The sequence below is a fragment of the Anguilla anguilla genome, chromosome 15 (genome assembly GCF_013347855.1).
Source record: "Anguilla anguilla isolate fAngAng1 chromosome 15, fAngAng1.pri, whole genome shotgun sequence".
Lineage (NCBI taxonomy): Eukaryota > Metazoa > Chordata > Actinopteri > Anguilliformes > Anguillidae > Anguilla > Anguilla anguilla.
In genome coordinates this window covers 27,582,968-27,600,300 of record NC_049215.1, presented here as the reverse complement: position 1 = coordinate 27,600,300, position 17,333 = coordinate 27,582,968, and the positions used below count along the sequence as shown (strand labels likewise).

The window sequence follows — 17,333 nt, the reverse complement described above, 5'->3', positions numbered from 1 at the left end:
TTGACATCGCTCCAGAAGAAATATGCGCCTTTTTTTTTGTTTGTTTTTTTTGTAAGCAGAATCCATTCCACAATGTGTCATTGTGAACAGGATGTGTTTGTGCAGTCCAGAATGTCAGTTAAGTGTACCTGCTTTTTTCAATTGTAAAGGAAAGACGGCATAGCTCTGCACAGTGGCATTTATTCATTACATTTATTGTTGCTGTGTTTTCTTGCTGATTGTCAGCATGTTTCAAAAACATTAGCAAATTAAGAAAGTGAGAAACGCTGTGTTTCTTGGAATTTGTCAATTGTAGCCAGTCATGGGATTGGACAGGTAATTTTTGTTGGTACCAAATGATAAGGTACAGGAGTTGGAACCAACTTTAAGTGATGAGCCTAAGGAAAACAGGGAGGCCTACTGTGACTCCGAGGCGTTGGAATGCAAGAAGGAGCGGGTTAGTTTGAATCATTTCAAATCAGAAACAACACATTTGCTGCCCATCTGTCATTGAGGGAAAACTCCATTTGAGGTGATGGAGGCTAAGAGCTAAACGCCTGTGAAATGGGCAGATTTGTTTTTGTTTCCGTTTTTTTTTTTCTGGCCGGCCCCTGGAAAAGAGGCGAAATCTATCACCTTTCTGTCAGGGCCGAAAAGACGCATCCGGGGAAGTTCCTCTAGCTCAGTGATGCTGTTGCAGTGTTTTACCCTCTCCCACAGATCTGGGAGGAATATTAAACAGCCCCTGTCCCCAACTGGGGTGTGAGCTGCGTTATAAAGGCCTCCCTGGACTTTGACTGGAGGAAAACTAAAGAACACCTCTGGGTGTTTGGCTGAATGTGTGTGTGTGTTAAGCTGAGCTCTAACCCATTTGGGGTCCCTCTGCAATAAAGCAGTTGATGTTGTGGATATAAATGCATGATAATAGTTGAAGTTCTGACACATCTTGGGCTTGCTGCACTTGGCTAAAGATGTGTGTTTATTCCAGAGGCAATCGACAGTTGTAACACTTGTTTATGTTTGTCCTTCTGAGTTCTGACACATCTTGGGCTTTCTTCATTTGGCTGGAGATGTGTTTATTCCACGGGCAATCAACACTCGCAAAACTCATTTGTGTTTGTCATTCAAAGTCAAAGACAGTGTGCTCTAGTGGTTTTATTGAATATCCTACCCTTGTCTCTGAGAGATCTGTCTTGGCTTTGGAAGTGTGGCTCCTACAAGCTGGTGTTTTGATGCCGCACGGTGACTGACAACAGTCTAATTTTCTCGTCTCCGCCGTGGAACAGTTGTCTCTGTGCAGAGTCGTGAATCGGCAGACGTACCGGAGCCGTGTTTGGCTCCCCCTTCCGCAGACCCCCACCTACAGTAGCTCACACCTGAGGTAGAGCCTCCACAGCCAAAGAAGCCCGCACGAGCCGACAAGATGGCGCGTTTTTCTCGCACTACCGCTCCGTCGAGGGAAAAAGCTTTCCTCCCAGGGGCAGCGACACGCAGTGGGAGGAGCACACACAAAATATTTACAGTTTTCACCAATATGTCCCCGGGACCTGAGAGCAGAAACATTTCCAGGAGCGCATCGGCGTTTTTTTTTTTTTTTAACGTCTATTGAACCCGCTCCCAGCATACGAACGCGGGCCAGGCTCAGAACATAAATCTGCCGGAGAGCCTTTTTTTTTCTTTCCACGGTGACAGCTCCGGGCTGGCGCCATCTGCTTGTGTACTAAGCAGATGAAATGGAGCCGGAAGCAGCCTCTACAGAAGCGCGTGGGCCGCGAGAAGCCTGCTGTCTGAGTGGGCACCGTGCTAAACAATTCAGCTGATTACCACAGCGTACGCCACGAGCACAGTTCCCCCCCCCCCCCTTACGAGGAGCTTAAAACCCATCGATTTCCGCGCACCGCAAATGCAAGTCCTTTTCCCGGTACAGGGAACTTAAATCTGTCAGGCACGCCGTATCGCGCGGGGCGTCTTCCAATTCGGAGAACCTTTCCCCATCGATTGGTCCATACCACAAGCAATCTCTTTCGCTCACAGCGAACTTAGGCCTCTTGATCGTTACGCCACGAACAAGGCGCCTCTTACTGGTAACATATTGCATATTTAAAGCCGGCGAGTTCCATCGGAACTGTGTGCTTTTTTTCAATAAAACATCGCTCATCCATTATCATTCCATCCAATGTCATTACCGCAGTTTCGAAATAATTGTGTGGGTTGTCTTCCTCATTTCGGGAGTGCTAAGAGCTGTGGCATTTTAAAGGATACCTTTTTCAGTTCATGGTATATGGCGTATTGATTTGTTGTCTCCTCGTACAACTGATGGCTTAGTGGGTGTATCTAATTGTTTACCTGGAATCTGTCTGTTTCTGCACAGTGTGCGCGTGCATGCTGCCGCTGCTGTAGAATCTGTACGTGTGCCGACAGGGATATTCACATGCGTATTAAACAAGGTTAACGTGCGGGTCAATATTAAAGCGCCGTTTTCATCGGATCCTGTGATTTAATCTCGTATGCAGGAGGCATTACGTGGCCGCTGACTCTGCTGCTGATGCAAATAGGGGCTCTTCCCACGCGAAGGGCCGCGTTTAAAACCTTAGTGTCGACGCCTGGCCTCCCATTTAAACCAGGAAGGCGTGAGATGTCAAGAGGAATACAGGTGTGTCATTCAGGCTAGCAGGAGCAGCTTTTCATAGTTACTTACGCATTCAAGAGTGAGTAATTTGTTTACGGCGCTTTCCCTGAGCGATTAGCCGGTTACCGCGTGCAACGGATGATTTAACGCGTCGACACGGTTACACGTCAACCACGGACAGATGCTAACTCTGCCAGAAACACCCATATTATCCAGTATTCAAAATGTTTGCAAAATTATTTACACGTGAAAAGAGCATGACTTTATAAACATGGCAACATTTCTTCTGACTATGAAGTATAATACATTTTTATAACACTGACGATTTTGTTTTTAAATGTCATTGAATACTGTTGCTTAGATTGCTTTTGCTTTTAAATTACCTGTCTAGAGTAACATTAAGTGGTTTGTAAACAGTCAAACAGCGAAGACGACTGAAGGCAGTGTTAGACCTGGACTCCCTCTTGTACATGTCCTTCATGGGGCAGAATATGTGCATCTAATTTCCCCGTTCCGTGGTGCCCCCTGCAGAGCTTGGACGGGCGGGTGGAAGTTCGCGGTCGTCACGGGAAGTCCATGCTGACCATCAGCGGGGTGAAGCTGTCGGACTGGGGTCGCTTCGACTGCGAGGCCCTCAGCTGGATCGGAGGTCACCAGAAGAGCATGTTCCTGGACATCGAGTGTGAGCGCAGAGCGCACTGCAAGCAGGCTGTGCTAGCGTGTGCACAGATAGCTGCCCACGCAAAACACATAAAGCTGGCTGCCGAATTCACAGCATGTAACCTAACCTACACAAACATGTCACATGCAGCCTACATCACCCATGCAATAGGTGGAACATATAAATACAGCAGATTTCATCTTCCCATAAGACGCATGCACACACGCACATGCACACACAGGAAATGACATGTATGCACAGTGTAGCATTAAATGTGAATTTATATTATTTATGTATATCCTGTGGTGTTACTGAAATCAAACTTTAAACACACATTTTTTTTGCTTTCATCTAAAACTCTAGAGTCCGTTTAGATGATAGACACTCTACTGCATAGGTCAGGTAGAGGAAATCACAGAAGAACACAGGAGAGCATAAAGTACTGAACAGCTGTGAAATGTGCCGAGCTAGAAAAGAGAGGATTCTTTGCCTAATGCCGGTGTTAAACAGGAAGCGACAGACCACGTTCCTTGCGAAAACGCTTGTAGGTGGCACATTTTTCTTCTCCTGCCCTGGATTTTACGACCGCGTTTATATTGACCGTTGTTGTCAGAATGAAACGCGCGGCCTGCTTCACTGTTGATTCTGCACCAGGGTCCAAACCTCAACGACTATCACTGTCACGGCGCGCCATACCGCCAGATTGCCCAGTCAATGGCACGATTACGGTGCATAGCGATGGCGCTCGCGGGTGTGTCGGGGGAGCCGTTGAAAAGCCTGATTGCACACAGTGGCAGGGTGCTTAAACAATCCCTGGCACACTGATGGACTCGTTTATCCAGACGCACAGCTCGCTGAAGCCAGCCATCAGTCTCCTCGATGGAGACTTGAGAGCAATCATACACCAGACCTGCACTAATAGAGGCTATAGGCAGCCGTTCAGAATGTAGCCGATTTAATTGTTGTCTGCAACCGCGCAGCTTCGCAATAGGATGTCCTGTGTGTTTAGCAATATTGTGATGTAGATGTCATAGTTGGTAATGGCCTGCGAGTGTTTTATATGACGGTGAATTGCAGACAGATGTTCCAGGGAGTCAAATTTTTAAAAGCGTGAGCGTTATTCTCTTGGTTTAGACATGCTCTCATTTCCGACCTGATCACACTACCCCTAGGTTTAGACACACCTTCTTTTTGGACACAACTACTGACCCTCTCAACTCAGAGCTCTGTGTGTGCGGGTGCAACTCTGATTTATTTGTTTTTTTTCTCCTCCTTGGTTTAGATGCACCCAAGTTTCAGAGCAATCATACCATCTACTACTCATGGGAAGGAAATCCAGTCAACATCAGCTGTGAAGTGATGGCGAACCCCCAGGCCTCCCTTCTGTGGAAGAAGGACAGACAGACCATCTCCACCGAAGGCCCAGGCAGCGCCCGCGTGTACAACAGCGAAGGCCGGTCGCTGCTAGAGGTAAGGCTGTTGGTTAGACTTCTGCTGGGCTGCACCATTGGAGTGTGACTGCATGTTGTCTGCACTCTAAAGCTATTATTGTGTCCTAACTGCGGTGAGATGTACATGGTGATGCGGTGGATAGCACTGTTGCCTCACAGCAAGAAGGTCCTGAGTTAGAATTATGGAGCCTTTCTTTGTTGAGTTTGCTTGTTTTCTCCGTGTCTATGTGAGTTTCCTTTGGAACTTGCAGGTTAGGCTAATTGGAGAGTCTAAATTGCGTGTATCTTGCGTGACCCGGTAATTGATCAAGGTCTGCCATCTTCAAGGACATTCCGACCTGTTGAATTCTCCTTGAAGGAGCTAGGAACAAGGAGCTAGAAGGCTACCAAAGGATGCTTGAGCAAGGAAACATGAGTGCATCCTTTGTGGAAATATTTTTTCAGAACGTGTCATATAAATGATCGACCCATGTGGATCTACCTCTCTCCATCTGCCACATCGGTAACTGACGTGGTTTTGAACTGACGCTTGACTGAATATGGACATCCCATTTTCCTAATACGTTTAATACGATTCCTCAGTCCTTGCATCCTTTCCTTGCTTCCTTTTTATTGTATCAGCTACACTGATAGTGTCATTCCTTTTAGTAGGTGAGCTGAACAGTCTAGACAGGCTGTGGTTAAGACAGCCATTTCATACTTGCTCTACTGTAATACCATAGTCAGGCAGTACGATGATACATGCACTCAGCACACATTGGTCAGACTACCAATTTGCCATCATTTTCCACAATTGCAGTGTCTTTCTCCCCGGGTGTTGCCAGACCACGTTTACCAGTGCATGTGACCCAGTAGTATTTTTCTGTCCCCCAGTAAAATGATAATGAAAAAAATTAGATCACTATTACCATTTTTTTTTTTTTTAATTTCGGTCAATAATCACTAATCACAATATCACTATTACCGTCAAGCAAGCAGGTAGACAACTGAGGGGAAAAAACAAAATGTGTCAGCTGTCAACAACGTGCAAGGCTGTGAGCGAACATAAGGCAGTTTCAGGGGTATGAGAACATGATTTTCAGGGTTGTGAGTGCTGGGACCTGGGGTCTGTGCCCCAGTTGAGCTTTAAGTCTCACAGCGCCCCTGGTCTGTTTCGTGTTTTGTAAAAACCCCTGACTGACCTCTCTACCATTTGGTCCAGGTCACCCCGATGTCAGACAGAGACTTTGGGAGATACAACTGCACAGCGAGGAACAACATTGGAGTACGGTACCAGGAGTTCATCCTGGCTCAGGCAGGTGAGTGGCTGAGGTGGAGACCATGCTTAGTGCAGAAAAACAGTAAGAGGTGCCAAGGTGTCCGTTTGGCTGTTTTGTTTTAATAGCATGGACCCATTCATTAACGCAGTCAGGCCAGATCACTGTTAAAAACAGTCATTCACCATTACGTAGCACAGACCCTTAACACAGATCACTGTTGTAACATGGACTGATTTGCTGTAGCCCAGACGCACCCATTCCCTGTCACTTTGACCAGTTTGCAGTGCAGAATCACCCGTTTTTACCATAACCCACAGAACGATTTGCAGCAGCGCGCTCCTGGGTTTTTGTAGCCGCGGAAAGTTCCGGAAGCGCAGCAGGGAGACACGGTTAACGCGCTCAGTTCCGAGAGGCACAGGAGCCTCTTTCACTGCCGGACGCTTGCTGAGCGGGCGCTTCCGAATTAATGAAAAAGTCCGGCTCCTAACGAGTGCGAATTCACTGGGATAAGAATGCTTCCTCCTCAATTTGTCATCGATTTCCGCTGCTGTGACTGATTTGCGGCGAGAGCTAAAGGTGTACGACGGGAAACTCTTTCCTTCAGGGTGAGGATTGTTCGGGCCGCGTATGGACAGTAACGTATGTAAAGCTTTGATAAGGGTAATTGCTTTAAGTGTCCCGACAGGTGGAAACCCATAAACCTTGTTGCACGCTCGCGATAGATTTACAACGTTGTTAAAGCTTCCGTGGCGGGACGCGACAGGGCCGACGCGCGGGAGCAGGACCGTGAATCCGCGGCGGGTGAAGTCGGTATTTTTCAAACGGAATGGCTGCCGCGCAGCGGCATCGTTGCGTATCTTCGGAAGGCGCGTTCCGCGCTCGGGGATTTCGATTGGACGCGCCGCCGCGGAGGCGGTGATCGTCCCCGGCGTCTCCGCTGCTATTCGTACAGGGAGCCCCCCGCCTAGAGGGGGCCTGAAATCCCACCCCAGCCTCATTTCATGTTTTATTAACGGAGGCGTGATTTGTATTCGAGACCAGGCCGCTCTCACACCACTCACAGCGAAAGAAAAAGGGAGCGATCCTGTAGGAGGCTGACTGCACAGTGCATTAATACCAGAATGGCGTCCTTGCCTCTGATTGAAATCTTGTCTGAACGGCTGCCAGGCTATAATTCACACCAAACTATTAGTCACAGTTCCCAACATTGGTTGAACAGGCAGACTGAGGTTAGTGTTCCATGATTATAGAATATGAGATCATTTGAATGAGTCCCTAATATCACAGATTTAATTGTGCCGTTTATAATAATAGTGATTGTAATAATATGAAAGTTTGATGGGAAGTATAATTAAAATGCACTAAACGAAAGAAAAAAACTAAGAAGCATTCTCTATTCCTGCTGTTCAATTGAATCTCAAATTCAGTATTTACTGTACTTGTAGCTGATTCTCATGGGCAACACACACACACGCATGTGTGCACAGACACAAGGGTGCACACACTCACACACACACTCAGATTTCATATAGACACCCGTGCACACACACAACCCTGTCGGATATATACCTGTAGATATGTTGCGGGTATTGTTGGTAATTTAGATGTCCTTGAGGGGACAATTAGAATCAATGTGGTATGAATCCTGCTTTATTTGAGAGGGATAGGAGACTGGCATAGTTTTATATGAGGGGGTGGATGTGAGACTGGCACAGGGTTATATGAGGGGGTGGGTGTGAGACTGGCACAGGGTTATATGAGGGGGCCGGTTTGAGTGGCACAGGGGGTGGGTGTGAGACTGGCACAGGTTTATATGAGGGGGTGGGTGTGAGACTGGCACAGGGTTATATGGGGGTTGGGTGTGAGACTGGCACAGGGTTATATGAGGGGGTGGGTGTGAGACTGGCACAGGGTTATATGAGGGGGTGGGTGTGAGACTGGCACAGTTTAATATGAGCGGGTGGGTGTGAGACTGGCACAGGGTTATATGAGGGGGTGGGTGTGAGACTGGTACAGGGTTATATGAGGGGGTGGGTGTGAGACTGGCACAGTTTTACATGAGGGGGTGGGTGTGAGACTGGCACAGTTTTACATGAGGGGGTAGGTGTGGACTGGCACAGGGTTATATGATGGGGTGGGTGTGAGACTGGTACAGGGTTATATGAGGGGGTGGGTTTGAGTGGCACAGGCTTATATGAGGGGGTGGGTGTGAGACTGGCACAGGGTTATATGATGGGGTGGGTGTGAGACTGGGACAGGGTTATATGATGGGGTGGGTGTGAGACTGGTACAGGGTTATATGAGGGGGTGGGTGTGAGACTGGCACAGGTTTATATGAGGGGGTGGGTGTGAGACTGGTACAGGGTTATATGAGGGGGTGGGTTTGAGTGGCACAGGCTTATATGAGGGGGTGTGTGTGAGACTGGCATAGTTTTACATGAGGGGGTGGATGTGAGACTGGCACAGGGTTATATGAGGGGGTGGGTGTGAGACTGGCATAGTTTTATATGAGGGGGTGGTTGTGAGACTGACACAGGGTTATATGAGGGGGTGGATGTGATACTGGCACAGGTTTATATGAGGGGGTTGGTGTGAGACTGGCACAGGGTTATATGAGGGGGTGGGTGTGAGACTGGCACAGTTTTACATGAGGGGGTGGGTATGAGACTGGCACAGGGTTATATGAGGGGGTGGGTGTGAGACTGGCACAGGTTTATATGAGGGGGTGGGTGTGAGACTGGCATAGTTTTATATGAGGGGGTGAGTGTGAGACTGGCACAGGGTTATATGAGGGGGTGGGTGTGAGACTGGCACAGTTTTACATGAGGGGGTGGGTATGAGACTGGCACAGGGTTATATGAGGGGGTGGATGTGATACTGGCACAGGTTTATATGAGGGGGTGGGTGTGAGACTGGCACAGTTTTATATGAGGGGGTGAGTGTGAGACTGGTACAGTTTTAATATGAGGGGGTGAGTGTGAGACTGGTACAGGTTTATATGAGGGGGTGAGTGTGAGACTGGCACAGGGTTATATGAGGGGGTGGGTGTGAGACTGGTACAGTTTTAATATGAGGGGGTGAGTGTGAGACTGGTACAGGTTTATATGAGGGGGTGAGTGTGAGACTGGCACAGGTTTATATGAGGGGGTGGGTGTGAGACTGGCACAGGTTTATATGAGGGGGTGAGGCTGTTAAGAGATCGGATGAGGTCATGTGGACTGTTTTGATGAGACTGTGGCTTCAGGACCCCCAGATGGGGTTAGGAAATGATGTAATGCATTCTCACTTGGCTGGCTGCAGCTTGCCCCAACAGACATGGCTGGAAATTAAATGAAAGGAATAAAACCTGCAAGTAGCTAAAGTGGGACATTTTCAGCAAATTATAGTCTGTATTATATTTTAACAGCAGAAGTAGAATCATTGTTTGAAATTCAAAGCAGGTGTGAGGCATTTTGAACACTGAATGAACAGAGCGCATTTTTAAATGATTATGTACGCCTGCTGTAGAAATAATCTATTTAACGCAACTGTGTATGCTGATTTCAGCTAATACGGAGGTCTGTTTAAAAGTAATCTCCCTTTGACTTCATTTCTGGCTGGTTTGATGCATTGAGGGTCAGGAATAAATCATTGTTTCCCAAAGTCTAAATGGTTTGAAGCTAAGAATAATGACTGCCAATAATCACGAATAGGTTTCTGCGCTGATTTTTCACGGGAAACGGGGATGTGTTTGGGAAGACCTGGGCTCGGACGCTGAGTGGGTAAGAGAGTGGGTTTCAGAGTTTTCAGTTTTGTGTGAGGAGAGCAGGTGTGAGATTGCCACAGTTTCATATGAGAAGAAAAGATGTGAGGCTGCCACAGCGTTTAATGAGTGAGGACTGGACCTGAGAGGGGAAATTTGTCTGTCTGTCTGTCTATTTACCTACCTGTAAAGTAGCATCTTTTCCTCTGGGAAAATCTGTGCAAGGGAACTAATGCATGAAGGTATCATTCAAACAATTACTGCAATGGCTTCAGGCTATCAATGGCTTATTAATAATGATAATAAAATCATTAATGAGCATCAAAATAAGCTGAAAATTTCTGCCATGTAACGTTATATTCTTCGCCCTTTGCTATTTAGGGGCCTATTTCAAAAACCACCCACTTACTCTCTATTCTAACGTACAGCTCGCAACCCCCCCCTCCCCCCACTACCACCCACATTGAACTATCTTAAAAATAACACAAGAAACAATGGCACGCAACTGAAATTAGCCTACTCAGTTTAATATTTCAGTTTCAAAATTAGATTTACAATCTTTAACTTAAATAATAACCATTGGCCTGTAACTCCAGCAAATGCTGCATCAAGTGCAATGCGCTCTTTCAGCAAGAATACAAACACAGCGCCTGTTAAAACAGTGTCCCTGACTTATGTGCCCTTCAAACAGTAGTTTAAAATAGCTTAACTGAAATAGCTTAAGTCACTGAAATAGCTTAAGTTAGGAATAGCACCAACAATGGCTGAATGGGGACACCACTGAGTAGGCAATTCTTTTATTCACTGTGGGAATTTTGAGGGCTAACCATATATTTTTTTCTATTTATGATTGAGACAAGGCCCATTTCAGTTGCGAGGCCCGTTCCAGTCGAAACAAATGAAACATAACAGTGGCTGCCTGTGCAGGAGGGGTTTTTTGGGAGCCCATGAAATTTTGGGAAATGTGTTGTGCAGAGCTTCGATTTTTAAACTTGTGTTCCATAGCAACGCAGTGGCACAGTAGGGATTAACTGCAATGTCCTGGTGGCGCAGCTGAATAAAGTGTATACACACCCACTATGTAAATACTCATAAGAAATGTGAGGCATATCTAGAATACGCGATGCTTCTCGGTTATCCCTGTTTCTCTCTTTGCTACAAAGGACATTATCCCAACCTGCCTTGGATCACTGAGGAGGTCATTGATTACGTCCGTGTGTTACAAAACACAAATCACTTTAATGACATGCAAATGAGAAGTGCGGTGGTTCTGATGACAATACAGCCGGCCAAGGAAATGCAAAATAAACTCCATGAATCTAAATCATACAAATAAAATTAAAATAAAATAAAAAACACTCAAGCAGAAAATGATTGGCTCCTGTCTGAGCAGAAACATTGATGGTGGCTATTATAAATCACCCCAAATGTTTGTGATGCGTGCGCCTCGGGATAAAGATACCCTTCTTGAGAGGCGTTCGTATTTATCTGGTCACGGCTTAATCACGTTCTGGAGACAAAGACCCCTGGTTTAGTTTGCCTGCCCACTAGCACACAGACAACATTTCTATTAAAGGGCACAATCACTGAGAACAAGCTTTGGTCAGATATATTGAATTACAGTCAATTAATCTAACTCTGGCAGGAACGTGTTTGGTTCTAGAGAAGTCTGTTTAGAAAATCATTAAGAATGCTTAGGAGCTGTGACCTCCTAGGAGAAGAATGGAGGGAAAATTCTATCAATTTTGTGTATGGGTTTCCACAACTTCACTTTATAAAAATGTTGAATAGAAAGCGAGTTTCACTTTATCAATGATCCACATTTCCACATTTTGATTCTGAATCACGACATAACAGACTCCACAGTGCTGGGGTCAGGTGGGACCCAAAAAAGCAGGTCCCTCCATCTTAGGAATAATCCAGTGAGCATGCCCGGATACACACACCCCGGGCGCGGGTTAACTCCAAATCACATAATTCTTTTTTAGATTGTGCCTCGCTCTTTAGCTTGTAAGTAAAGCAATATTAGGCAAGAGGGCTCGCACGCTTGCACTGGTTCGCGTGTCAACACATCCACCACCATGATTGACTGGTGCAGAGATTTAATGTTATGTTCTGTCCTCTCTTGTTTCCTGTGGGTAATAATGTCATTTAGACATATGTAAAAGCCTGCACGACGCCACTGACTTTTAAATCATAAAAACAAATGGAACGTGAGGGGCGGATGGTGGAGACGCAGCGGGCGCTGCAGGTGGAGTCAGCCGGCTGAGTGAAGGTTTTACGGGGGGCAGAAGCGCCGCGCCTCTCTCCGCGCGAGTCGAAAATAAATCCACGCGGTCGTTTCCCTGCGCGCGCTGCCTGACGTAGGCAGCCGAGCAAAGTGCTGTTTCGTGAGAGCGTGTGATAATGAGAGCCGGGTTCTCAGAATTCTGGGTTAGGAGAGGACTTTGTGCGCGCGCGCGCAGACCGTGTTCTGCACGGCGCACGGACGGCTGCAGTGGACCCTTTTAATGGATTCATGGAATGGAATGAAAGACTCTGCAGGAGAGAATGGGATTCCTTTGATTAGCTGAACCCTGGAGGGTTTACCTGATAAAAGGAAGTATTTGTTTGATAAGGGGGATTGATTAGGCACCTGATAAATGGCATAACCTCAGTTTTGAGTGTTGTGTGTTTCTGTGTGTGTGCGTGCGTGCATGTGTGTGTGTGTGTGTGTGTGTATGTGTGTGTGTGTGTGTGTGTGTGCAACCTTCATGTCACTTGTATAGCATCATGATCTGCTAGATAACCACGTAGTATTGTGGTTAAAAGTAGCAACATTCCTGCTGGCCCAAAGAACAACACAGAAAAATTGTCCTCGCTTCTTGAATGCAGTCCATACAGACACACACGTGCATTTCTGTGTTCCAGACGTGCCCTCGAACCCGTACTCCGTCCGCCTCAGCTCTGTGTCTCAGCGCGTCGCCACGGTTACCTTCATGAAGCCGGACTCCCACGGCGGGGTCCCCATTGGTCACTACCTGGTCCGGTACAAGGACGTCGGCTCGCAGGACTGGAGGGACGTCAGGTCTCACGGAGTGCAGAGTGAGTGTTCCGCCTGCGCATCATCATTACAGTCATCGCAGTTATAGTCCTGGCTACCGGCTCCATGACAGTACGGGAGCGTGTGAGAGATCACGGTCATCGCAGATTGAAGATGAAAATCGTGAACTGCCGTTTGACGAGGGAGTAATCATCGTACTGTGAAATAACCCTCCAGTACACACACAGGCTATTGAAAGTGTAATTGCTACTTATTGAATTGCTCTTTGTGCAGAGTTGTATTTCACATGTTCATTCATTCACCACATCTGACCATGATGGAGCTAAAATTAGTCGGCCTTCATGCACTTTCAACGCTTACACCTTAGCCACAATGTAAAACCAAATTTTTTAGTTGCACTTTTATTGCTTATAAAGGACGGCCTTGTTCCAACTTTACATGGTTCTAAACCAGATATTGAAAGGCAGATTAACAAGGAACTTCAAGTTCACTTTAGCACAGTTAACTGCCGAAGGATTTCCTGTCACAACACAAACCAGCCTCTCAAACCTTGTTGCTCGCGCTGATGTTATTATAATAACCTTAAGACCAACCATCACAGCAACGGCAGAAAGCCTGCGAGGTTCTTCACACATCAGGTAATGAAGCACGATGGTCCCAGCGGGGATCCACTTTGGTCATGTCAGCACTAATATGCAGTTAATGCTCTTACCAGCTCGCTTCCGCTTGACTGCACTCCAAACATCGCACGACGGCGGAGAGCGAGGGGTTCAGACAGGCCGAGCTATTTCACCGACTGCGACAGGACTCTTATCACCGTGTACTCCGCCACACTACTAAGTGCCTAATTTACATTGTTTTTTTTTTTTTTAGAAATTATCGTTCATCTTAAGTGTGCTAAATAGACATTGCTCTTTCTGTTAAGTGACAGCAGAGTTTCCAGGTTCAGTCAGCTAGCTGGAATGAGATTGCTATTACGGGGCGGGGTGGGTGGGGGGGTGGGCGGTTGGTTGGGGTGGGGGGCCTTGGTTGTCAGCCCTGTAATGGCATAACCAATAACTGCATTGCAGTATTCCAGTGACCGCCTGCTGTAACTGTGTCACCCTGCTACATGCGAGCTGAAATTTGATTGGTGCAATATAGGTAGCCAATCGACAGTCTCTTTGTAATGTTTATAAACCAATCTCAGTTTGTCGTGCTGAAAAACAATGTACTTTGTCATGCGAGCTGATAGATGATGTGTCTAGTCGGAGAGCAGCTTTGTTTTTAGCTGTGGTCTTTTTTTGGTGTGAGATGTGTCTGGGTGGCATGAGAGTGTGAGACAGAGCCTGAAAGTGAGTTGGCAACCCTGGTGACAGAAACTCTATTAGGCCTCACGTCAGGGGCAAAGCACTGGGATTTGAACTGGTGACCTTTCAGTCAGGATTTGAAAGGTTACATATGTGAATGCGATGCCCTGTTGAATTGCATGAAGCTGACTATGACAGAAATATAAAATAATGAGATGGGTGTTCAGTACCACACCGACACTCCCAAAGCTTTTAAAGCTCACATGAGACCAGCATGGCTTTAGTGAGATAAATATTACCATTTTACCTCAAGTTTGCCCATAAAATATTGCAGCTTGAGTGAAGAATGAACAGCTTGAAAGAAGGCTTGCATTAAAACCGTTTTACAGTCACAAAAAAGTTCCCATTTTTGACAGTACACTTTATGTACTACACGCAGAAATCTTAGCTTGACGATTTTATTACGTTTTGTATTGTATTCAGTCGTTAGCTTTAGTTTTCACTCTAATGTCTGGGGGGTGGGGGGGTGCGATAGATAAATCTCCAAATGACATTCAGTCATCCATCGAACTGGTGGAGTGTTACTAATCATGAATGCCAGCACAGGGTGGAATAGCCAATTGAAACACAAGGTTTGAGAGGCAAAGGGCTGAAAGTTGTGGGGTTAGTCTGCCTCACACACGCACTGTCTGCCGTTACGTCAAAATGCGTCCCCGGAAACACGCGGCCCGAGGGAACTCAGTGCATTCCGTGGTTTTTCTCAGTCCTGCCCGTAGGAGCCGACGGGGTGTAATATCAGTTATGTGCGAGTCAACAGCGAGCGCCGAGAGCAGCCTGATGCGCGCTGCTCCGACCGCAAAATGGCAGATCGATTTTTACAACACCCGGGGGGTCCGTTTGATGTTCAAACTTCAAAAAGGAACTTAAAGGACAAATATGTCTGGCAGGTAAGCAACACCGACAAACCTGAAGGGCTTATAGTTAATAACTACAGTTTCGAAGACCTTTCATATGTAGAGCTGGAACACGGGGGTAGAATTATTGTGGGGAAACTCGGGAGGTACTGAAAGACCGGTTTGTGTTGTGACTAGCAGACAGAAGTACCAGAGAAGTTTAAGGGTATAGTTTATTGTGTATATGTATTATTGGGTTGCAGGGGATCCTAACCAGACAGAGGAGTTAGCCCACCCAAATCAATAGTACAAACGGTTTTATTTTACATGCACACAGGAGCATCTTCGCTGTACTATCTCACTGAACATTTGGTTTGACATTCTTTTACACATTTAACATGGGCCTAATTTTGATGCAGAGGTTACTTCAGTGGTCTTTGTATGTGCGACTATAGATAAAACTGTTCGGAATGATATGTAAGCATGTTGTTCATGTTTTTTCTCAATAACATGGTTCACACCCAAAACATTCTCAACTTATTCATTAGTTATACCAGCACCAGACTACTCTCTCTGATGTAGCAAAACATTCCACTCCACTAACGCTCTATACTTGTGGTATAACTAATTGCACAGTTTTACTGTTACCCATCAGTTCATATAAAAAGCAAAACATAAAAGCAAAATACATTAATGGACTCGATGCAAAATCAAGCCTTTAAATGTAATGACTGACTGAGCCATTTATTCAAGAAGGTCTGATCATTTTGTTTTCCGATTGCGCAGTTTGTAAAAAGCCACCAATATAGCTTGGTTTTCCGTTTTTTCAAATTAATTTATTGACGCAATTAGAGCCTTATATAAAGAAACAAATTGTACAGAAGATGTATATTATATACACTGTATCTTTACACTGCGTAACTGATGAGAAGCTGAGTAAATTCTCTTGATGCTGAATAGTCACACACAGGAATAACGCAGAGCACTTCTACTCACCTTAGGTAATGGGGACATAGGTGAGGGGAGTACTCCTCATGAGTAACAGGGTAGCCAAGACACAGATAGCATTTAATTAGTTGAATATTTACTCTGATCTCAAATCATTGTTTCAGGAAAGTCAGGAAAACAACGGAGAAAGGGAAAATGCGGGGGAAGAATCTCGAGAGTAAAATCTTAATGTGAATTTGTGTGAGGATAACCCTATTCAAAACAAAAACAGCTTGTGAACATAAAACTTTTTTATTATTATTTTAAAATACTGCCAATATTTCAAATTTGTCTTTATAAGTAATTTGAAATGGCTTTCTAAAATAGTTTTAGCCTGTTTTGTCAGATGGAACAAAAGGATTTATAGTTTTATATGAGTACTTGTGCCTTTTCTATATTTACCACATTTTTCCCAAGGAATTTTGATGGTTGCATTAATTCAGTTGAGCACATTATTACTACTAAATGCATTCATGCAATTTAATTTCCCTCAGCAAAAATGCCTTTGCCAAGGTTCAAACACCAGCTTTGAACTGATGGGTTTTTGGGGCTTTTATGTTCAATGGAACACAAGGCAAAGAAAATGAAAGTGTGCTATTTATCAAAAAAAGAGAGAGAGAAAAATTTCTGATTAGTACTGAATTGAATAAGAATGAACTCTTGAAGGTAATTACACACTGTGAGGTATTGTCTGGCTGGTAGTTTCAAACGGTCATGCCTATTAAATTTGGGTTAGAAGGACTAATGCATTTGATGTAGTAGTGTGAACATGCCTGATTGTTTGTTTTTGCCTTTTATAACATCCAAAACCAAATGAACTGGGTATATATGGTTTGCATTTTTGTCATTGTTATGCTGTTTGGCAGTTTAGCCCTCCACTTTTACAGAATCTGGAAATCTAAAACAATGTTTCAAGCCGGTGTCATGATGTCTCCCAACTTCATTGTCGTCTTCATGGCAGGACGCTATGTTAATCGAGCATGGTACCATCAATACAGGGAGTGACTGTGAATACACAAAAGCTTAAAAATTTTTAGAGAATGCTTTCAAATATAACAGTATATTAAAAAAAGGATTTCACATTACAATTGGAAGTTTATTACTGACTTGGTACCATCTTGCCATGTGTTCGCTAAGCGCTGGAAAGAAAATGGCCGCTGTCTTTGCCTCTTGTGGTTAATTTCAAGGAAGATTTCAAGGCAAGGAAGCACATTATTGCAACCCTGTTGACTGTGCAAGAGTGATTCAGTAATGGTGATTGAGTCAAAGAATAATAGCACAAGAAGGATGTGTGTATGGATCTCACTCATCTCAACACGACTGCCTGCTGGGAAAGGCAAACAATGCCTGCGGACGATCAAACAGCCTATCGCAGCGAGGAGGAAGATCTGTCACCCAAT

At 45.3% G+C, this 17,333-nt stretch overlaps 1 protein-coding gene across 11 annotated transcripts in view; it reads left to right on the top strand.

Moving 5' to 3' along the window:
* LOC118214236 (neural cell adhesion molecule 2-like) overlaps positions 1–17,333 on the top strand; it is a 483,289-nt gene that overhangs the window by 435,676 nt on the left and 30,280 nt on the right. For all 11 annotated transcript variants that reach the window (XM_035394023.1, XM_035394022.1, XM_035394021.1 and 8 more), the window contains 4 exons: positions 3,140–3,290; positions 4,552–4,739; positions 5,922–6,018; positions 12,632–12,805. In XM_035394023.1, the coding sequence (XP_035249914.1) occupies positions 3,140–3,290; positions 4,552–4,739; positions 5,922–6,018; positions 12,632–12,805 (610 nt within the window). The remainder of the gene's footprint in view (positions 1–3,139; positions 3,291–4,551; positions 4,740–5,921; positions 6,019–12,631; positions 12,806–17,333) is intronic.